The sequence below is a fragment of the Oncorhynchus kisutch genome, linkage group LG15 (assembly GCF_002021735.2).
Source record: "Oncorhynchus kisutch isolate 150728-3 linkage group LG15, Okis_V2, whole genome shotgun sequence".
NCBI classification, from domain to species: Eukaryota; Metazoa; Chordata; class Actinopteri; order Salmoniformes; family Salmonidae; genus Oncorhynchus; species Oncorhynchus kisutch.
This window is the reverse complement of record NC_034188.2, coordinates 11,236,871-11,261,088: the sequence shown is the minus strand read 5'-3', so window position 1 is coordinate 11,261,088 and position 24,218 is coordinate 11,236,871. Positions and strand designations below refer to the sequence as shown.

General features: G+C 44.6%; 1 protein-coding gene across 3 annotated transcripts in view; it reads right to left on the bottom strand.

Annotated features, from left to right (window-relative positions):
• The window catches only part of LOC109905923 (glutamate receptor 3-like), a 238,939-nt gene that overhangs the window by 32,721 nt on the left and 182,000 nt on the right, over positions 1-24,218 (bottom strand). For all 3 annotated transcript variants that reach the window (XR_004202980.1, XM_031789639.1, XM_031789638.1), the window contains exons 11-12: positions 13,324-13,697; positions 8,740-8,938 (exon numbers count right to left, since the gene is read on the bottom strand). Coding sequence is in view for 2 of the 3 variants with exons in the window: in XM_031789639.1 (XP_031645499.1) it covers positions 8,740-8,938; positions 13,324-13,697 (573 nt within the window). In the remaining variant the exon portion in view is untranslated. The remainder of the gene's footprint in view (positions 1-8,739; positions 8,939-13,323; positions 13,698-24,218) is intronic.

The window sequence follows — 24,218 nt, the reverse complement described above, 5'->3', positions numbered from 1 at the left end:
TAGACATACCCGCCGAGCTCTATTCATTAACTAGACATACCCGCCGAGCTCTATTCATTAACTAGACATACCCGCCGAGCTCTATTCATTAACTAGACATACCCGCCAAGCTCTATTCATTAACTAGACATACCCGCCAAGCTCTATTCATTAACTATAGATACCCGCCAAGCTCTATTCATTAACTATAGATACCCGCCGAGCTCTATTCATTAACTATAGATACCTGCCGAGCTCTATTCATTAACTACACATACCCGCCGAGCTCTATTCATTAACTACACAAACCTGCCGAGCTCTATTCATTAACTATAGATACCCGCCAAGCTCTATTCATTAACTATAGATACCCGCCAAGCTCTATTCATTAACTATAGATACCTGCCGAGCTCTATTCATTAACTATAGATACCCGCCAAGCTCTATTCATTAACTATAGATACCCGCCAAGCTCTATTCATTAACTATAGATACCCGCCAAGCTCTATTCATTAACTATAGATACCCGCCAAGCTCTATTCATTAACTATAGATACCTGCCGAGCTCTATTCATTAACTAGACATACCCGCCGAGCTCTATTCATTAACTAGACATACCCGCCGAGCTCTATTCAGTAACTATAGATACCCGCCGAGCTCTATTCATTAACTATAGATACCCGCCGAGCTCTATTCATTAACTAGACATACCCGCCGAGCTCTACTCATTAACTACACATACCCGCCGAGCTCTATTCATTAACTAGACATACCCGCCGAGCTCTATTCATTAACTAGACATACCCGCCGAGCTCTATTCATTAACTATAGATACCTGCCGAGCTCTATTCATTAACTAGACATACCCGCCGAGCTCTATTCATTAACTAGACATACCCGCCGAGCTCTATTCATTAACTAGACATACCCGCCGAGCTCTATTCATTAACTAGACATACCCGCCGAGCTCTATTCATTAACTAGACATACCCGCCGAGCTCTATTCATTAACTAGACATACCCGTCGAGCTCTATTCATTAACTAGACATACCCGTCGAGCTCTATTCATTAACTAGACATACCCGCCGAGCTCTATTCATTAACTAGACATACCCGCCGAGCTCTATTCATTAACTAGACATACCCGCCGAGCTCTATTCATTAACTAGACATACCCGCCGAGCTCTATTCATTAACTAGACATACCCGCCAAGCTCTATTCATTAACTAGACATACCCGCCAAGCTCTATTCATTAACTATAGATACCCGCCAAGCTCTATTCATTAACTATAGATACCCGCCGAGCTCTATTCATTAACTATAGATACCTGCCGAGCTCTATTCATTAACTACACATACCCGCCGAGCTCTATTCATTAACTACACAAACCTGCCGAGCTCTATTCATTAACTATAGATACCCGCCAAGCTCTATTCATTAACTATAGATACCTGCCGAGCTCTATTCATTAACTATAGATACCCGCCAAGCTCTATTCATTAACTATAGATACCCGCCAAGCTCTATTCATTAACTATAGATACCCGCCAAGCTCTATTCATTAACTATAGATACCCGCCAAGCTCTATTCATTAACTATAGATACCTGCCGAGCTCTATTCATTAACTAGACATACCCGCCGAGCTCTATTCATTAACTAGACATACCCGCCGAGCTCTATTCAGTAACTATAGATACCCGCCGAGCTCTATTCAGTAACTATAGATACCCGCCGAGCTCTATTCATTAACTAGACATACCCGCCAAGCTCTATTCATTAACTAGACATACCCGCCGAGCTCTATTCATTAACTAGACATACCCGCCAAGCTCTATTCATTAACTAGACATACCCGCCGAGCTCTATTCATTAACTAGACATACCCGCCGAGCTCTATTCATTAACTAGACATACCCGCCAAGCTCTATTCATTAACTAGACATACCCGCCAAGCTCTATTCATTAACTAGACATACCCGCCAAGCTCTATTCATTAACTATAGATACCCGCCGAGCTCTATTCATTAACTATAGATACCTGCCGAGCTCTATTCATTAACTACACATACCCGCCGAGCTCTATTCATTAACTACACAAACCTGCCGAGCTCTATTCATTAACTATAGATACCCGCCAAGCTCTATTCATTAACTATAGATACCCGCCAAGCTCTATTCATTAACTATAGATACCTGCCGAGCTCTATTCATTAACTATAGATACCTGCCAAGCTCTATTCATTAACTATAGATACCCGCCAAGCTCTATTCATTAACTATAGATACCCGCCAAGCTCTATTCATTAACTATAGATACCCGCCGAGCTCTATTCAGTAACTATAGATACCCGCAGAGCTCTATTCATTTACCCTCAGGGATTTAGTAACTATAGATACCCGCAGAGCTCTATTAATTTAGCCTCAGGGATTCAGTAACTATAGATACCCGCAGAGCTCTATTCATTTAGCCTCAGCGATTCATTAACTATAGATATCCACAGAGCTCTATTCATTTAGCCTCAGGGATTCATTAACTATACATACCCGCCGAGCTCTATTCATTTAGCCTCAGGGATTCATTTACTAGACATACCCACCGAGCTCTATTCAGTTTATGGACTTCAGCGTTATCACCCCAACATACAACCATTCAAATAGCTGCAGAACAAATATGGCAGCAACATATTTAGCTAAGCAGTGCCAGTTGTTATTGTTGAAGGAGTACAACATGAAGCCAGCAGCCATCTGTCTCACTGAGGCTCCAGGTGCAGATAGAACTGACATACTTGCTGGAGGGTAGGCACACTGAAGAGGAGAGGCTGGAGAGGGAGTGCCTAGACTGGGTAGGCTAGTCAGGGGAAGGGGCAGAGCCAGGAGGGGGTAGGGTTTTCTGGACATATGGAACAGACAGACTTGCTGGAGGCTAGAAAGACTGAAGTGGAGAGGCTGGAGAAGAGGCACAGCCAAGAGAGAAGAGAGATGACAGGTTCGTCTGAAGAAGAGGAAGAGACAGGAGAGAGGAGAGATGACAGGTTCGTCTGAAGAAGAGGAAGAGACAGGATAGAGGAGAGATGACAGGTTCGTCTGAAGAAGAGGCAGAGACAGGAGAGAGGAGAGATGACAGGTTAGTCTGAAGAAGAGGAAGAGACAGGAGAGAGGAGAGATGACAGGTTCGTCTGAAGAAGAGGCAGAGACAGGAGAGAGGAGAGATGACAGGTTAGTCTGAAGAAGAGGAAGAGACAGGATAGAGGAGAGATGACAGGTTCATCTGAAGAAGAGGAAGAGACAGGAGAGAGGAGAGATGACAGGTTCGTCTGAAGAAGAGGCAGAGACAGTAGAGAGGAGAGAGTAGGGGCCAAAAGCCCAGAACCCTGCAGCCATCCACTGGGTTCATCAGTCCTGTCTCTCCCACTCTTCCTTGCCAGCTGTCCCACTTGGTGGGAGGAGAGGAGGAGACATCAGGGCTTTTTGGATATACTAACTCTACACATTTTGGAAATTATTTTCTAAGTGGGTAATTATTTTCAAAACACATAAACTGTCTGCAGGACTACATGTACAGTGAATCCAGTTTGCTAGAGAGAGAGAGGAACTTGTAATGTTGAACACAAATTGTACCCCCCATGTTTTGCACATCATTCTCTGTCAATTTCAATGTATTTTGTAGCGCTCTCCATCCTTGCTGCAAAGTTTAGTTTATTAGCACAAATACAAAGACATTTTCTACACAGTTATAAAATGACAACAATATGTGAAGTAAAAAATGTAATAAATAAATAAATCACACAAACAAAAGATAAAATAAACGCAAAAGGGGTAAAATCCCATAAAATCCCAGCAGAAAGTCTACTAGGGATACACAGCTGTGATGGACAGTAGCTTAAAACATATTGTAAAACAATGATGGGGATAGCTTGGCAAAATCTGGCGGGAGTGAGTTCCAGATCACAGGGCCTCTGTGGTTGACGTAGCTGTTGTTTGATTCTTGTTGAGTAGTTGTGGAATTCATATGTGACGGTGAAATAGTTTTTGACGAAAGAGGGTCATAATTATTTTAAAGAGTCGTTAAACAAATTGAGCAACTTGAAGATAAATAATTTGATAAATATTCAGCAGAACTAATAGTTTGAAAAGTGATGCTGAATTGATTCTAGAACCGGCAGATAATGTTATTCTAGAGTGTTTCTGCAGACGACAGACTGATAGTAGTGTAGTAGGTTGTGTGCTGGCCCATGTTATTCTAGAGTGTTTCTGCAGACGACAGACTGATAGTAGTGTAGTAGGTTGTGTGCTGGCCCATGTTATTCTACAGTGTTTCTACAGACGACAGACTGATAGTAGTGTAGTAGGTTGTGTGCTGGCCCATGTTATTCTAGAGTGTTTCTGCAGACGACAGACTGATAGTAGTGTAGTAGGTTGTGTGCTGGCCCATGTTATTCTACAGTGTTTCTACAGACGACAGACTGATAGTAGTGTAGTAGGTTGTGTGCTGGCCCATGTTATTCTAGAGTGTTTCTGCAGACGACAGACTGATAGTAGTGTAGTAGGTTGTGTGCTGGCCCATGTTATTCTACAGTGTTTCTACAGACGACAGACTGATAGTAGTGTAGTAGGTTGTGTGCTGGCCCATGTTATTCTACAGTGTTTCTACAGACGACAGACTGATAGTAGTGTAGTAGGTTGTGTGCTGGCCCATGTTATTCTACAGTGTTTCTACAGACGACAGACTGATAGTAGTGTAGTAGGTTGTGTGCTGGCCCATGTTATTCTACAGTGTTTCTGCAGACGACAGACTGATAGTAGTGTAGTAGGTTGTGTGCTGGCCCATGTTATTCTAGAGTGTTTCTGCAGACGACAGACTGATAGTAGTGTAGTAGGTTGTGTGCTGGCCCATGTTATTCTAGAGTGTTTCTACAGACGACAGACTGATAGTAGTGTAGTAGGTTGTGTGCTGGCCCATGTTATTCTAGAGTGTTTCTGCAGACGACAGACTGATAGTAGTGTAGTAGGTTGTGTGCTGGCCCATGTTATTCTACAGTGTTTCTACAGATGACAGACTGATAGTAGTGTAGTAGGTTGTGTGCTGGTCCATGTTATTCTAGAGTGTTTCTGCAGACGACAGACTGATAGTAGTGTAGTAGGTTGTGTGCTGGCCCATGTTATTCTACAGTGTTTCTACAGACGACAGACTGATAGTAGTGTAGTAGGTTGTGTGCTGGCCCATGTTATTCTACAGTGTTTCTACAGACGACAGACTGATAGTAGTGTAGTAGGTTGTGTGCTGGCCCATGTTATTCTACAGTGTTTCTACAGACGACAGACTGATAGTAGTGTAGTAGGTTGTGTGCTGGCCCATGTTATTCTACAGTGTTTCTACAGACGACAGACTGATAGTAGTGTAGTAGGTTGTGTGCTGGCCCATGTTATTCTACAGTGTTTCTACAGACGACAGACTGATAGTAGTGTAGTAGGTTGTGTGCTGGCCCATGTTATTCTACAGTGTTTCTACAGACGACAGACTGATAGTAGTGTAGTAGGTTGTGTGCTGGCCCATGTTATTTGCCAGTTTCTGATGAATGGGAAGATCATTGTGTGACAGAGACTAAGAGCAGTGCTTCTGTATAGAAGACATGTCATTTTGACATGTATCCCCGTATTTCTGGTGATCTTAGAGGTCATTGTCTTTGTTTGGTTTCCATGACAATTCATCATCAATTAAAATATCAAGGAAGTGTGTTGTACTTAATCAACAGGAATATTATCAGTATGGACCTGATAGAGTCTGGATATATAGTCTGGATATATAATCTGGATATATAATCTGGATATATAGTCTGGATATATAATCTGGATATATAGTCTGGATATATAATCTGGATATATAGTCTGGATATATAATCTGGATATATAGTCTGGATATATAATCTGGATATATAGTCTGGATATATAATCTGGATATATAATCTGGATATATAGTCTGGATATATAATCTGGATAAATAGTCTGGATATATAGTCTGGATATATAATCTGGATATATAATCTGGATATATAATCTGGATATATAGTCTGGATATATAATCTGGATAAATAGTCTGGATATATAATCTGGATAAATAGTCTGGATTGATTTCTCTGCTCTTAGGACTAGATAATAGAAAAATAGTTGTTAAGATTCAGTGGCATTTTGTTGATTTTAAACCACTGTTATATTACACAGTTCCTCATTAACATTAATAAAGTCATTGAGATCTCTGTGACACTAAAAACACACTTGTATCATCAGCAAACAATATCAGGGAGAGAACATTGGATGCGTACAAGTGGGAGTGAAAACGTGTCCACGCACACACACACACACACATGCACACACGCACGCGCGCACGCACGCACACACGTACGCACACACGTACGCACACACACACAACTTGAGCCCATTAATCAGTGTTTTTCCCCTTGTCAGTGTCTCTCTCTCTCCAAGTTTTAATTAAAGTCCCGTGGAACAACGCTACACACGTCATGTGTACTCTGAAGGCTCCGGATTGGAACTAGGACACTCATTATATGGAATACGTGAAATCTGTCTGGAACTCCCCGACAGGCCTCAGTAATTGTGTGTGTAACAGTAAACAGTATTGATTCTCTATGTTAGTCCCTGGCTGTGTCCAGTGTTCTGCATATCAAACAGATGTTGTTCATGTGGTATGTTGAGATCAGTGTGGGAGTAGAGTCCGAGGGGGTGACTGGGGGTAGAGTCTGAGGGGGGTGCGAGGGTGTGTGTGTTGGGGGGGGGGGGTGACTGGGAGTAGAGTCTGAGGGGGGTTCGAGGGTGTGTGTGTTGGGGGAGGGGGGGTGACTGGGAGTAGAGTCTGAGGGGGGTTCGAGGGTGTGTGTATTGGGGGGGGGGGGGGGGGGTGACTGGGAGTAGAGTCTGAGGGGGGTGCGAGGGTGTGTGTGTTGGGGGGGGGGGGGTGACTGGGAGTAGAGTCTGAGGGGGGTTCGAGGGTGTGTGTGTTGGGGGAGGGGGGTGACTGGGAGTAGAGTCTGAGGGGGGTTCGAGGGTGTGTGTGTTGGGGGGGGGGGTGACTGGGATGAATGAAATAGACCGTTAACCTGTCTATGTCTAAACATAAATTAAGACAAAAAAGAGGATGTTTTTATTATTATATATATATTTTGTTACAAAGAAGCGTCCCGTCCACTAGAATGCCTAACGGAAACCTGGTGGAAACCTGGCACCATCCCAATGATGAAGCGTGGTGGTGGCGGCGTCATGCTGTGTGGGTATTTTTGACCGACACATTAGATAGACATTTGCTAATTGCCACTTCTCATAATAAGATATAAGGTTTTAGTAGACCCACTGTGTCTCTGTCAGCCTATTCATTGTCTCAACAGACTACATCATAACATATTACCATTATCACAACAATGTGATACACTGTTAGAAAAAAAGGCTCCAAAAGGGCTTCTTTGGATTTCCCCATAGGAGAAGCCTTTTTGGTTCCAGGTAGAATCATTTTGGGTTCCAGGTAGAACCCTCTGTAGAAACGGCTCTACATGGATTCTAAAAGGGCTCTACCTGGAACCAAAAAAAAAAAGGTTCTAGATGGCACCTGTTCTAACCTAATCCTCCACACTGGCACAATGTAGTGGCCACTTCTTGCAAGATGTCCATACTGTTTAAATTCACTTGCTGTAGTACCCACTGGTTCTCTTCACTGTTTGCCCTAGCTATATATTCCAGTATCACAGTGGTGTGTTACAGTACACTGTAATCTAGCTCCTCCACTCTGGCACAACGCGCTGTGTTGTATTGTATGTACTCTGATAAGGGGATGGATGAACTCTCGGATGAGAATTTGGTTAATAAGTTATAACTTAATTGGCTCGTCGGTCCCTCTCTGCCAGCGGACATATGGCTTCCTTCCATCCCCTCTTCTCTATTGGGCCTGGAGACCCATTATTCATCAGCTCCAATTTACCATGCAGCCACAGCCAGCTAATTAGGTTTGGTGAACTGACCCCTCTGAGTTACTGTAGGGCTGATGTGGACTCTCTGATTAGGCCTCTGTTTCATCACCTCAGAGAGTGTGTGTGTGTGTGTGCGTGTGCGTGTGCGCGTGTGTGCGTGCGTGCGTGCGTGTGTGTGTGTGTGTGTGTGCGTACATCATTAGCAATCAGACTTTCTGCTGACCAGACTAACTGTCTCAAGGTTGGACAAGGCCAGCACAACCGAAACGCCGCTGCATAAATTCACAGTTCAAGTGACGTCACAACGTTTCAGGAAGAACTTTTAGCGCTCCTCTGCTTTCTCGACAGTTCTGATGACCTGTTCTGAGGTTTGGATAGAGATACAGGGTGGCTTTTGTCAGAGATACAGTGTTAATGGCTGTGCTGAAGACTTTTCAGGGACTTGATGTCTGAGGGGACATGAAGCCATAATAGCAATATCAACTCACATGATATCAGTTTTTTTTTTTTTGCCACAGAACTTGCTGATTGACCATTTGTACTAAAAACTAGCCGACCAGCCTGTTGTACCGAGTTACCAGCAGTAATTGCTGAAGGTCAAATCCTAACTTTCACTTAAGTCATGCATTGATGTCAATGGGAGAATAAGTGTAAATTTGACTTTAAGTGGAAGATAGGATTGGTCCCTGAATGACCACTTTCCCTAGATGATCAACCCGGTGTACCAACTAGCTGATGGACCAGTTGTTAGCAACAGCATTCCGGTTTTCCGTTACTCACCCTGAAGAACTCCTTGGTGGAACCAGCATCCAGAGTTCCGTAGGCGATCTCAGTCTGTTTAGCCAGGTCCTCAGCACTCTCTATGGGGGACACCATCCTCTCCACGGTGAGGAAAGCAGCCAGGTTGGCCGTGTAGGACGAGATGATGATGAGAGTGAAAAACCACCACACGCCCCCTACTATTCTCCCTGATAGGGACCTGAGAGAGAGAGAGAGACAGAGAGAGAGAGAGATAGAGACAGAGAGAGAGGGGGGTGGGAGAGAGAGAGACAGAGAGAGAGGGAGGGGATGGGAGAGAGAGATGGGGATAGGGGGACAGAGAGACAGGGGGTAGGATGAAACAAAGAGAGATGGAGAGAGAGAGGGGAGTAGGAAACAGAGAGAGGGAGAGGGGGGAGGTAGAGGGGAGAGGGGGTAGGACGAAACAGAGGGAGAGGGAGATAGAGAGGGAAGGAAACAGTGGGAAAGAGGGATAGAGAGGGAAGGAAACAGAAGGAGATGGAGCATTAACAACACATTAGAGAGAGGTGCCATTACCAGAGCTTGTAAACCCAGCTGGTGTCTGTCCATTCCATATAGTAGGAGATAATGACAGTAAATACACTACAGGTGATGCACCACTGCATCTAAAGCTACATACTCAGCTCACTGGAACATCATCCGTGAGACCATAAAAACCTTGGTTAGCCTGGCTAGAAAAACCTAAAGCTGAGTCAGTATATTCTAATAGTATATTCCCTCCCCCAATACACACACCCTCGAACCCCCCTCAGACTCTACTCCCAGTCACCCCCCCTCCCCCAAAATACACACCCTCGAACCCCCCTCGGACTCTACTCCCAGTCATACCCCCCTCCCCCAACACACTCAACCTTGAACCCCCCTCTGAGCTATATTGGAGCTATATTAGAGCTATATTAGAGCTATATTACAGCTATATAGGAGCTACATTAGAACTATATTGGAGCTATTTTACAGATATATATTAGAGCTATATTAGAGCTATATTACAGCTATATAGGAGCTACATTAGAACTATATTGGAGCTATATTACAGCTATATAGGAGCTACATTAGAACTATATTGGAGCTATTTTACAGATATATATTAGAACTATATTGGAGCTATTTTACAGCTATATTGGAGCTATATTACAGCTATACTGGAGCTATTTTACAGATATATATTAGAACTATATTGGAGCTATTTTACAGCTATATTGGAGCTATATTACAGCTATACTGGAGCTACATTAGAACTATATTGGAGCTATTCTAGCGCTATATTGGAGTTATATTGGAGCTATTTTACAGCTATATTAGAGTTATATTGGAGCTATATTAGAGCTAAATTCTAGCAAAAATAGAGCTATATTAGAACTACTTTACAGCTATATTAGAGCTATATTGGAGCTATTTTAGAGGTATATTAAAGCTACTTTACTGCTATAATAGACCTATTTTGGAGCTATATTACAGCTATATTAGAGCTATATTAGAGCTATATTAGAGCTATATTAGAGCTATATTACAGCTATATTAGAGCTATATTACAGCTATATTAGAGCTATATTAGAGCTATATTACAGCTATATTAGAGCTATATTACAGCTATATTAGAGCTATATTACAGCTATATTAGAGCTATATTACAGCTATATTAGAGCTATATTACAGCTATATTAGAGCTATATTAGAGCTATATTAGAGCTATATTAGAGCTATATTACAGCTATATTAGAGCTATATTACAGCTATATTAGAGCTATATTACAGCTATATTAGAGCTATATTACAGCTATATTAGAGCTATATTACAGCTATATTAGAGCTATATTAGAGCTATATTACAGCTATATTACAGCTATATTACAGCTATATTAGAGCTATATTAGAGCTATATTAGAGCTATATTACAGCTATATTACAGCTATATTAGAGCTATATTAGAGCTATATTAGAGCTATATTGGAGCTATATTAGAGCTACAGTGGAAAGGCCTGTAATTTTCATCATAGGTACACTTCAACTATGACAGACAAAATTAGAAAAAAAATCCGGAAAATTACATAGTAGGATTTTTTATGAATTAATTAGCAAATTATGGTGGAAAATCATTATTTGGTCACCTACAAACAAGCAAGATTTCTGGCTCTCACAGACCTGTAACTTCTTCTTTAAGAGGCTCCTCTGTCCTCCACTCATTACCTGTATGAATGGCACCTGTTTGAACTTGTTATCAGTATAAAAGACACCTGTCCACAACCTCAAACAGTCACACTCCAAACTCCACTATGGCCAAGACCAAAGAGCTGTCAAAGGACACCAGAAACAAAATTGTAGACCTGCACCAGGCTGGGAAGACCTATCTGCAATAGGTAAGCAGCTTGGTTTGAAGAAATCAACTGTGGGAGCAATTATTAGGAAATGGAAGGCATACAAGACCACTGATAATCTCCCTCGATCTGGGGCTCCACGCAAGATCTCACCCCGTGGGGTCAAAATGATCACAAGAACGGTGAGCAAAAATCCCAGAACCACACGGGGGGACCTAGTGAATGACCTGCAGAGAGCTGGGACCAAAGTAACAAAGCCTACCATCAGTAACACACTACGCCGCCAGGGACTCAAATTCTGCAGTGCCAGACGTGTCCCCTTGCTTAAGCCAGTACATGTCCAGGCCCGTCTGAAGTTTGCTAGAGAGCATTTGGATGATCCAGAAGAAGATTGGGATAATGTCATATGGTCAGATGAAACCAAAATATAACTTTTTGGTAAAAACTCAACTCGTCGTGTTTGGAGGACAAAGAATGCTGAGTTGCATCCAAAGAACACCATACCTACTGTGAAGCATGGGGGTGGAAACATCATGCTTTGGGGCTGTTTTTCTGCAAAGGGACCAGGACAACTGATCCGTGTAAAGGAAAGAATGAATGGGGGCATGAATCGTGAGATTTTGAGTGAAAACCTCCTTCCATCAGCAAGGGCATTGAAGATGAAACTTGGCTGGGTCTTTCAGCATGACAATGATCCCAAACACACCGCCTGGGCAATAAAGCAGTGGCTTCGTAAGAAGCATTTCAAGGTCCTGGAGTGGCCTAGCCCATCTCCAGATCTCAACCCCATAGAAAATCTTTGGAGGGAGTTGAAAGTCTGTGTTGTCCAGCAACAGCCCCAAAACATCACTGCTCTAGAGGAGATCTGCATGGAGGAATGGGCCGAAATACCAGCAACAGTGTGTGAAACCTTGTGAAGACTTACAGAAAATGTTTGACCTCTGTCATTGCCAACAAAGGGTATATAACAAAGTATTGAGATAAACTTTTGTTATTGACCAAATACTTATTTTCCACCATAATTTGCAAATAAATTCATAAAAAATCCTAAAATGTGATTTTCTGGATTTTCTTTTCTCATTTTGTCCGTCAGGGTTGAAGTGTACCTTTGATGAAAATTACAGGCCTCTCTCATCTTTTTAAGTGGGAGAACTTGCACAATTGGTGGCTGACTAAATACTTTTTGCCCCACTGTATATTGGAGCTATATTGGAGCTATATTACAGCTATATTAGAGCTATTTTGGAGCACCGACAGGTAGCCTATTGTATTCCATTGAAGTGAAGAAGCACACGTTTCCAATCTACATATGGTATTTTAACATTAGATTAACCCCATGATATTTTTACATTAGATCAACACCATGATATTTTTTACATTAGATTCACCCCATGGTATTACCATTAGATCAACCCCATGATATTTTTACATTAGTTTCACCCCATGATATTTTTACATTAGTTTCACCCCATGCTATTTTTACATTAGTTTCACCCCATGGTATTTTTACATTAGTTTCACCCCATGATATTTTTACATTAGATCAACCCCATGATATTTTTACATTAGATCAACACCATGATATTTTTTACATTAGATTCACCCCATGGTATTTTTACATTAGTTTCACCCCATGGTATTTTTACATTAGATCAACACCATGATATTTTTTACATTAGATTCACCCCATGGTATTACCATTAGATCAACCCCATGATATTTTTACATTAGATCAACACCATGATATTTTTTACATTAGTTTCACCCCATGATATTTTTACATTAGTTTCACCCCATGGTATTTTTACATTAGATCAACCCCATGATATTTTTGCATTAGTTTCACCCCATGGTATTTTTACATTAGATCAACACCATGGCATTTCCATCCAGGTCAACCGTGATACAAGTCAGTATTCGCCATCCATCCATGTCTGAGGACGTTGGGAGATGAAGTAGAAACCGGACACTAGGGGCAACAGTGGGTGCTGTTAACTTCAAGTAGGTTACGGTTTTGCTACGGTGTTGTGGACGGGGATGGCAGATGGGTGTAAAGCATCTGATTCAAAACATCTTCGAATCCAGGGGAAAGTAATTGACGTTTGGAAGAACTTTGACATTTGACGTTTGAGAAGCATGGATGAATGTTTAATGATGATGTGAGAGCTGATAGCGTATTTCTACCACATTGTGTTTTGAGGTCAGACCTAATGTGCCCGTTTTATTTCTAGATCAGATCGTTTCCTACCTGGGTGATATCTCACATCCTTGCTGCATGAAGGCTCCCAGAGAGAACCACAGAGAGTTGAAGATGCCAAAGTCGTTGGGAGGATCTGGAGGTGTCTGGGGGTCTTTGGTCTCATCCTGTTCATCCAGGTTCCACTCATAGGGGCTGAAGCGGCTGACCAGGAACAGGACTACACTCACACCGATGTAGGCGAACACGATACACATCCATATTTCGTAAGCCAGCGGGTCCAGGAAGGAGAAGACACCAGGTTTAGACTTCTGGGGCTTCTTGATCATAATGGAGATGCCCAGAGACATGAAGGGCTTGGAGAAGTCGATCACTTCCTCACGAACCAGTGTTATGGTGAGAGGTGCCACAGCTATATCTGCTCTCTGGAAACAGAAACATGTAGAGTAGGTTAGTTTGGTTCCAGCTGAGATATGTTTTTTTTAAATCTAGATATTATGTATCACTGTTACTGGATTCAGACTAACCTATGACTTGAGGTAGAATTCAATGAAAATACGTGTGTTAAATGAAGCTCCTTATATAACTTATGGACAGTTTTCAAGAGTTTCTTCAACTATTGGCCTACGGTTCTGCTTTATATTCTCAAAGCAGACAAAAGAAAACATCATGAAGAGGGAAAAGCTTGAACAGTCTGTGCCTCAGGATGCTTTTAGTCAACACAACAACATCAAACAAACATGAATAATGTGTAGAATGTGTGCTACATTGGGTTCTACAGAGTCTCAACAAATATGTCCACAATCAGAGAAGAGAGGGAGGAAAAAAGGCAAAAAGATATTCAAACACTTCATGTTCACCTTTCCCCAAAAGATTTCTAGACACAGATTGGGCATAACTAGCAACACATACATGGGTGTATGAGTCAGATGTGAAATATGTAGCACCCCATGGCGCAGTGTCTATCCCTGTCTCGTTAGTTTAAAGCTTTCAGACTGTGGGAGACTGATTGGGTCTAACCAGAGGGATGCTAAGAACAGGCTGGAAACTTTGGAGGTGTACGAATAAAAACGTATATTACAGAAATCCAATGTTCCGTTTAACTTCAGTTCATGAAACTCACAGTTAGTGTCAATAAATCCTAACATCATTTGTATATACATAGCTAATTAAAGGGAATCACTTATTTATTTGTAAAGCAGGCAGGGGAAATATCCCCCAAAACAAGCATATGTCCTGTGTACCAAATGGTAGCCTGTTCCCTATGGGCCCTGTCCAAAGTGGTGCACAGGTAGGGAATAGGGTGCCATTTGGGATGTAGCCAAGGCTTTTCAGGACAGATGAATAATAGTTGCTGAACATCTTTCCGTAGCACAACAGTAAATATATACACCAGTGTAACTGTTATGCAGATGTGTCTAACAGAACAGCTCTGATTTAAATTACAGCCTTTCAAGTGGTTATTGTGGGAGAAACACAGTAACCCAAGTCTGTGTGAAGAAACCCCTCCACTTCAGGATTCCTCCCTCCTTTCCTCCCATCCCATTCAGAACGCCTCCATGCCCGGAAGAGACGAGACAAGACTTTTGTGATCTACATTATTTTTATCTTCCATGCTCCCTTTCATCTTTTTCTTCTCTTTCTTTCTGTCGTTCTTTCTTTCTGTCGTTCCTTCTTTCTCTCTTTCTTTCATTCTGTCGTTCTTTCTTTCTCTCCTCCCCATCATGGCTTGTTACCAAAACACATCCTTGAAAGTCGTGATGGCATTATCAAAACGATGGGCTTTCTCACTTTGTTAAAAAAAAACATCAGAAGAAGAAGAGAATGAATCTCTAATGAATTAAGACAAGTTACTGCTGCAGCTTGGGTGAAGCACACGACGCAGTTCATCAACCAGCTTGGGTGAAGCACACGACGCAATTCATCAACCAGCTTGGGTGCAGCACACGACGCAGTTCATCAACCAGCTTGGGTGTAGCACACGACGCAGTTCATCAACCAGCTTGGGTGCAGCACACGACGCAGTTCATCAACCAGCTTGGGTGTAGCACACGACGCAGTTCATCAACCAGCTTGGGTGCAGCACACGACGCAGTTCATCAACCAGCTTGGGTGAAGCACACGACGCAATTCATCAACCAGCTTGGGTGTAGCACACGACGCAGTTCATCAACCAGCTTGGGTGCAGCACACGACGCAGTTCATCAACCAGCTTGGGTGTAGCACACGACGCAATTCATCAACCAGCTTGGGTGAAGCACACGACGCAATTCATCAACCAGCTTGGGTGTAGCACACGACGCAATTCATCAACCAGCTTGGGTGAAGCACACGACGCAATTCATCAACCAGCTTGGGTGAAGCACACGACGCAATTCATCAACCAGCTTGGGTGAAGCACACGACGCAATTCATCAACCAGCTTGGGTGAAGCACACGACGCAGTTCATCAACCAGCTTGGGTGTAGCACACGACGCAGTTCATCAACCAGCTTGGGTGAAGCACACGACGCAATTCATCAACCAGCTTGGGTGAAGCACACAACGCAGTTCATCAACCAGCTTGGGTGAAGCACACGACGCAGTTCATCAACCAGCTTGGGTGAAGCACACGACGCAGTTCATCAACCAGCTTGGGTGTAGCACACGACGCAGTTCATCAACCAGCTTGGGTGAAGCACACGACGCAATTCATCAACCAGCTTGGGTGTAGCACACGACGCAATTCATCAACCAGCTTGGGTGTAGCACACGACGCAATTCATCAACCAGCTTGGGTGAAGCACACGACGCAATTCATCAACCAGCTTGGGTGTAGCACACGACACAATTCATCAACCAGCTTGGGTGAAGCACACGACGCAATTCATCAACCAGCTTGGGTGAAGCACACGACGCAATTCATCAACCTGCTTGGGTGAAGCACACGACGCAATTCATCAACCAGCTTGGGTGTAGCACACGACGCAATTCATCAACCAGCTTGGGTGAAGCACACGACGCAATTCATCAACCAGCTTGGGTGAAGCACACGACGCAATTCATCAACCAGCTTGGGTGAAGCACACGACGCAATTCATCAACCAGCTTGGGTGAAGCACACGACGCAATTCATCAACCAGCTTGGGTGAAGCACACGACGCAATTCATCAACCAGCTTGGGTGAAGCACACGACGCAATTCATCAACCAGCTTGGGTGAAGCACACGACGCAATTCATCAACCAGCTTGGGTGAAGCACACGACGCAGTTCATCAACCAGCTTGGGTGTAGCACACGACGCAGTTCATCAACCAGCTTGGGTGAAGCACACGACGCAATTCATCAACCAGCTTGGGTGAAGCACACAACGCAGTTCATCAACCAGCTTGGGTGAAGCACACGACGCAGTTCATCAACCAGCTTGGGTGAAGCACACGACGCAGTTCATCAACCAGCTTGGGTGTAGCACACGACGCAGTTCATCAACCAGCTTGGGTGAAGCACACGACGCAATTCATCAACCAGCTTGGGTGTAGCACACGACGCAATTCATCAACCAGCTTGGGTGTAGCACACGACGCAATTCATCAACCAGCTTGGGTGAAGCACACGACGCAATTCATCAACCAGCTTGGGTGTAGCACACGACACAATTCATCAACCAGCTTGGGTGAAGCACACGACGCAATTCATCAACCAGCTTGGGTGAAGCACACGACGCAATTCATCAACCTGCTTGGGTGAAGCACACGACGCAATTCATCAACCAGCTTGGGTGTAGCACACGACGCAATTCATCAACCAGCTTGGGTGAAGCACACGACGCAATTCATCAACCAGCTTGGGTGAAGCACACGACGCAATTCATCAACCAGCTTGGGTGAAGCACACGACGCAATTCATCAACCAGCTTGGGTGAAGCACACGACGCAATTCATCAACCAGCTTGGGTGAAGCACACGACGCAATTCATCAACCAGCTTGGGTGAAGCACACGACGCAATTCATCAACCAGCTTGGGTGAAGCACACGACGCAATTCATCAACCAGCTTGGGTGAAGCACACGACGCAATTCATCAACCAGCTTGGGTGTAGCACACGACGCAATTCATCAACCAGCTTGGGTGAAGCACACGACGCAATTCATCAACCAGCTTGGGTGAAGCACACGACGCAATTCATCAACCAGCTTGGGTGAAGCACACGACGCAATTCATCAACCAGCTTGGGTGAAGCACACGACGCAATTCATCAACCAGCTTGGGTGAAGCACACGACGCAATTCATCAACCAGCTTGGGTGAAGCACACGACGCAATTCATCAACCAGCTTGGGTGAAGCACACGACGCAATTCATCAACCAGCTTGGGTGAAGCACACGACGCAATTCATCAACCAGCTTGGGTGAAGCACACGACGCAATTCATCAACCAGCTTGGGTGAAGCACACGACGCAATTCATCAACCAGCTTGGGTGAAGCACACGACGCAATTCATCAACCAGCTTGGGTGAAGCACACGACGCAATTCATCAACCAGCTTGGGTGAAGCACACGACGCAATTCATCAACCAGCTTGGGTGTAGCACACGACGCAATTCATCAACCAGCTTGGGTGAAGCACACGACGCAATTCATCAACCAGCTTGGGTGAAGCACACGACGCAATTCATCAACCAGCTTGGGTGAAGCACACGACGCAATTCATCAACCAGCTTGGGTGAAGCACACGACGCAATTCATCAACCAGCTTGGGTGAAGCACACGACGCAATTCATCAACCAGCTTGGGTGTAGCACGTGACGCAGTTCATCAACCAGCTTGGGTGTAGCACACGACACAATTCATCAACCAGCTTGGGTGTAGCACACGACGCAGTTCATCAACCAGCTTGGGTGTAGCACACGACGCAGTTCATCAACCAGCGGCTTTTGTTCACAGGCAGTGATCCGTGAAGTACACGTCTTTCGTTCACAGGAAGTGATCCGTTAAGTACACGTCTTTTGTGTTGTGTCCTAAAGCTTTGGTGTTTCTACAAGTACATTAATAGAAGAATAAAAACCTGATAAAGCAACATGAGGAGAGAACGTTTTGTACAAGTTCAAACGGAGGGGGGGTAAATACAACAATAAACCCAATGGAGGCGTTATTGTGATGTTTCTGTACCCTGTGGACACGGTGATCGTAGCCTAGGCAGCAGTGCTATAATATAACCACTTAAGTCTACCGGTGTCCGTGGTAACGGTCAATCAATAGAGAAGAGAACACTTAGCCATAGAGAAAGAGTTTCAGGGTTTTAGGGCTAACCTTTAAATGACAGCTAAGATCACATTCATTTCCTGGACAGAAGGTCACCCAGCCTTTACACAATCATTAGACCTGCTTGGCCTGACTGCCCACGTGTAACCACGATGACATGGTATATGGTGATGGACAAAAATAACCACATCAAATCAAATGTTATTTGTCACATACACATGGTTAGAAGATGTTAATGTGAGTGTAGAGAAATGCTTGTGCTTCTAGTTCCGACAATGCAGTAATAACCAACGAGTAATCTAACTAACAATTTCAAAACTACTACCTTATACACACAAGTGTAAAGGGATAAAGAATATGTACATAAAGATATATGAATGAGTGATGGTACAGAACGGCAAAGGCAAGATGCAGTAGATGGTATAGAGTACAGTATATACATATGAGATGAGTGGGGTATGTAAACATAAAGTGGCATAGTTTAAAGTGGCTAGTGATACATGTATTACATAAAGATGGCAAGATGCAGTAGATGGTATAGAGTACAGTATATACATATGAGATGAGTAATGTAGGGTATGTAAACATAAAGTGGCATAGTTTAAAGTGGCTAGTGATACATGTATTACATAAAGATGCAGTAGATGATATAGAGTACAGATAGATAGATATCCAGATATACATATACATATGAGATGTAATGTAAACATTATATTAAGTGCCATTGTTTAAAGTGGCTATTTCCATCAATTCCCATTATTAAAGTGGCTGGAGTTGAGTCAGTATGTTGGCAGCAGCCACTCAATGTTGGTGGTGGCTGTTTATCAGTCTGTTGGCCTTGAGATAGAAGCTGTTTTGATGCACCTGTACTGACCTCGCCTTCTGGATGACAGCGGGGTGAACAGGCAGTGGCTCGGGTGGTTGTTGTCCTTGATGATCTTTATGGCCTTCCTGTGACATTGGGTGGTGTAGGTGTCCTGGAGGGCAGGTAGTTTGCCCCCGTTGATGCGTTGTGCAGACCTCACTACCCTCTGGAGAGCTTCACCGTTGTGGGCGGAACAGTTGCCGTACCAGGCGATGTTACAGTCCGACAGGATGCTCTCGATTGTGCATCTGTAGAAGTTTGTGAGTACTTTTGGTGACAAGCCGAATTTCTTCAACCTCCTGATGTTGAAGAGGCACTGCTGCGCCTTCTTTACAACGATGTATGTGTGGGTGGACCAATTCAGTTTGTCTGTGATGTGTACGCCGAGGAACTTAAAACTTACTACCCTCTCCACTACTGTCCCGTTGATGTGGATAAGGGGGTGCTCCCTCTGCTGTTTCCTGAAGTTCACAATCATCTCCTTCGTTTTGTTGACGTTGAGTGTGAGGTTATTTTCCTGACACCACACTTCGAGGGCCATCACCTCCTCCCTGTAGGCCATCTCGTCGTTGTTGGCAATTAAGCCTACCACTGTGGTGTCGTCCGCAAACTTGATTATTGAGTTGGAGGCGTGCATGGCCACGCAGTCGTGGGTGAACAGGGAGTACAGGAGAGGGCTCAGAACGCACCCTTGTGGGGCCCCAGTGTTGAGGATCAGCGGGGTGGAGATGTTGTTACCTACCCTCATCACCCAGTTGCACAGGGCGGGCTCGAGACCCAGGGTCTCGAGCTTGATGACGAGTTTGGAGGGTACTATGGTGTTAAATGCTGAGCTGTAGTCGATGAACGTTCTCACATAGGTATTCCTCTTGTCCAGATGGGTTAGGGCAGTGTGCAGTGTGGTTGCGATTGCGTCATCTGTGAACCTATTGGGGCGGTAAGCAAATTGGAGTGAGTCTAGGGTGTCATGTAGGGTGGAGGTGATATCGTCCTTGACTAGTCTCTCCAAGCACTTCGTGATGACGGAAGTGAGTGCTACAGGGCGGTAGTCGTTTAGCTCAGTTACCTTAGCTTTCTTGGGAACAGGAACAATGGTGGCCCTCTTGAAGCATGTGGGAACAGCAGACTGGGATAAGGATTGATTGAATATGTCCGTACACACACCAGCCAGCTGGTCTGCGCATGCTCTGAGGACGCGGCTGGGGATGCCGTCTGGGCCTGCAGCCTTGCGAGGGTTAACACGTCTAAATGTTTTACTCACATCGGCTGCAGGGAAGGAGAGTCCGCAGGTTTTGGTAGCAGGCCATGTCAGTGGCACTGTATTGACCTCAAAGCGAGTAAAAAAGTTATTTAGTCTGTCTGGGAGCAAGACATCCTGGTCCGCGACGGAGCTGGTTTTCTTTTTGTAATCCGTGATTGACTGTAGACCCTGCCACATACCTCTTGTGTCTGAGCCATTGAATTGCGACTCTACTTTGTCTCTATACTGACGCTTAGCTTGTTTGATTGCCTTGCGGAGGGAATAGCTACACTGTTTGTATTCGTCATGTTTCCGGTCACCTTGCCCTGGTTAAAAGCAGTGGTTCACGCATTCAGTATCGCGCGAATGCTGCCATCAATCCACGGTTTCTGGTTTGGGAATGTTTTAATCGTTGCTGGTGGTATAACATTGCCGATGCACTTTCTAATGAACTCGCTCACCGAATCAGCATATTTGTCAATGTTGTTGTTGGACGCAATGTGGAACATATCCCAATCCACGTGCTCGAACCAGTCTTGAAGTGTGGAATCAGATTGGTCGGACCAGTGTTGAACAGGCCTGAGCACGGGAGCTTCTTGTTTTAGTTTCTGTCTGTAGGCTGGGAGCAACAAAATGGAGTCATGGTCAGCTTTTCCGAAAGGAGGGCGGGGGAGGGCCTTATATACGCCGCGGAAGTTAGAATAATAATGATCCAGAGTTTTACCAGCCCTGGTAGCACAATCAATATGCTGATATAATTTAGGGAGTCTTGTTTTCAGATTACCCTTGTTAAAATCCCCAGCTACAATGAATGCAGCCTCAGGAAATGTGGTTTCCAATTGACATAGAGTCAAATAAAGTTAGTTCAGGGCCATCTATGTGTCTGCGCTTGGGGGGGAATATATGCGACTGTGATTATAATCAAAGAAATTCTCTTGGTAGATAATGCGGTCGACATTTGATTGTGAGGAATTCTAAGTCAGGTGAACAGAATGACTTGAGTTCCTGTATGTTGTTATGATCACACCACGTCTCATTAATCATAAGGCATACCCCCTCGCCCCTCTTCTTACCAGAAAGATGCTGTCAGCGCGATGCGTGAAGAAACCAGCTGGCTGCACCGACTCCGATAGCGTGTCTCCAGTGAGCCATGTTTCCGTGAAGCAAAGAACGTTACAGTCTCTGATGTCTCTCTGGAATGCTACCCTTGCTCGGATTTCATCAACATTGTTGTCAAGAGACTGGACATTGGCGAGTAGTATGCTAGGGAGGGGTGTGTGATGTGCCCGTCTCAGAAGCCTGACCAGAAGACCGCTTCGTTTGCCCCTTTTACGAAGTCGTTGTTTTGGGTCACCGGCTGGGATCCATTCCGTTGTCCTGGGTGGAAGGCAGAACACAGGATCCGCCTCGGGAAAGTCATATTCCTGGTCGTAATGATGGTGAGTTGACATTGCTCTTATATTCAGTAGTTCCTCCCGACTATATGTAATAAAACCTAAGATTACCTGGGGTACCAATTTAAGAAATAACACGTAAAAAAACATAATACTTCCTAGTTTCCTAGGAACGCGAAGCGAGGCGGCCATCTCTGTCGGCGCCGGAACTGAGTTCATTGACAGTGACATTGACACGGTGGATGGTGATGGACATAAATAACCACATTAACACGGTATATGGTGATGGACATAATTTACCACATTGACACGGTGGATGGTGATGGACATAATCACAGATCCTCTATCATCCATTTAATAGACGGCACTCTCCCCTGCTCCTCTATCATCCGTTTAATAGACGGCCCTCTTCCCTGCTCCTCTATCATCCATTTAATAGACGGCCCTCTCCCCAATCATCCATTTAATAGACGGCCCTCTTCCCTGCTCCTCTATCATCCATTTAATAGACGGCCCTCTTCCCTGCTCCCCAATCATCCATTTAATAGACGGCCCTCTCCCCTGCTCCTCTATCATCCGTTTAATAGACGGCCCTCTCCTCAATCATCCATTTAATAGACGGCCCTCTCCCCTGCTCCTCTATCATCCATTTAATAGACGGCCCTCTCCCCTGCTCCCCAATCATCCATTTAATAGACGGCCCTCTCCCCTGCTCCTCTATCATCCATTTAATAGACGGCCCTCTCCCCTGCTCCTCTATCATCCGTTTAATAGACGGCCCTCTCCTCAATCATCCATTTAATAGACGGCCCTCTTCCCTGCTCCTCTATCATCCATTTAATAGACGGCCCTCTCCCCTGCTCCTCTATCATCCGTTTAATAGACGGCCCTCTCCTCAATCATCCATTTAATAGACGGCCCTCTCCCCAATCATCCATTTAATAGACGGCCCTCTCCCCTGCTCCTCTATCATCCATTTAATAGACGGCCCTCTCCCCAATCATCCATTTAATAGACGGCCCTCTTCCCTGCTCCTCTATCATCCATTTAATAGACGGCCCTCTCCCCAATCATCCATTTAATAGACGGCCCTCTTCCCTGCTCCTCTATCATCCATTTAATAGACGGCCCTCTCCCCAATCATCCATTTAATAGACGGCCCTCTTCCCTGCTCCTCTATCATCCATTTAATAGACGGCCCTCTCCCCAATCATCCATTTAATAGACGGCCCTCTTCCCTGCTCCTCTATCATCCATTTAATAGACGGCCCTCTTCCCTGCTCCTCTATCATCCATTTAATAGACGGCCCTCTCCCCAATCATCCATTTAATAGACGGCCCTCTTCCCTGCTCCTCTATCATCCATTTAATAGACGACCCTCTCCCCTGCTCCTCTATCATCCATTTAATAGACGGCCCTCTCCCCTGCTCCTCTATCATCCATTTAATAGACGGCCCTCTCCCCTGCTCCTCTATCATCCATTTAATAGACGGCCCTCTCCCCAATCATCCATTTAATAGACGGCCCTCTTCCCTGCTCCTCTATCATCCATTTAATAGACGGCCCTCTTCCCTGCTCCTCTATCATCCATTTAATAGACGGCCCTCTCCCCTGCTCCTCTATCATCCATTTAATAGACGGCCCTCTCCCCAATCATCCATTTAATAGACGGCCCTCTCCCCTGCTCCTCTATCATCCGTTTAATAGACGGCCCTCTCCCCTGCTCCCCAATCATCCATTCAATAGACGGCCCTCTTCCCTGATCCTCTATCATCCATTTAATAGACGGCCCTCTCCCCTGCTCCTCTATCATCTGTTTAATAGACGGCCCTCTCCTCAATCATCCATTTAATAGACGGCCCTCTCCCCAATCATCCATTTAATAGATGGCCCTCTCCCCTGCTCCTCTATCATCCATTTAATAGACGGCCCTCTCCCCTGCTCCTCTATCATCCATTTAATAGACGGCCCTCTTCCCTGCTCCTCTATCATCCATTTAATAGACGTCCCTCTCCCCAATCATCCATTTAATAGACGGCCCTCTCCCCTGCTCCTCTATCATCCATTTAATAGACGGCCCTCTCCCCTGCTCCTCAATCATCCATTTAATAGACGGCCCTCTCCCCTGCTCCTCTATCATCCATTTAATAGACGGCCCTCTTCCCTGCTCCTCTATCATCCATTTAATAGACGGCCCTCTCCCCT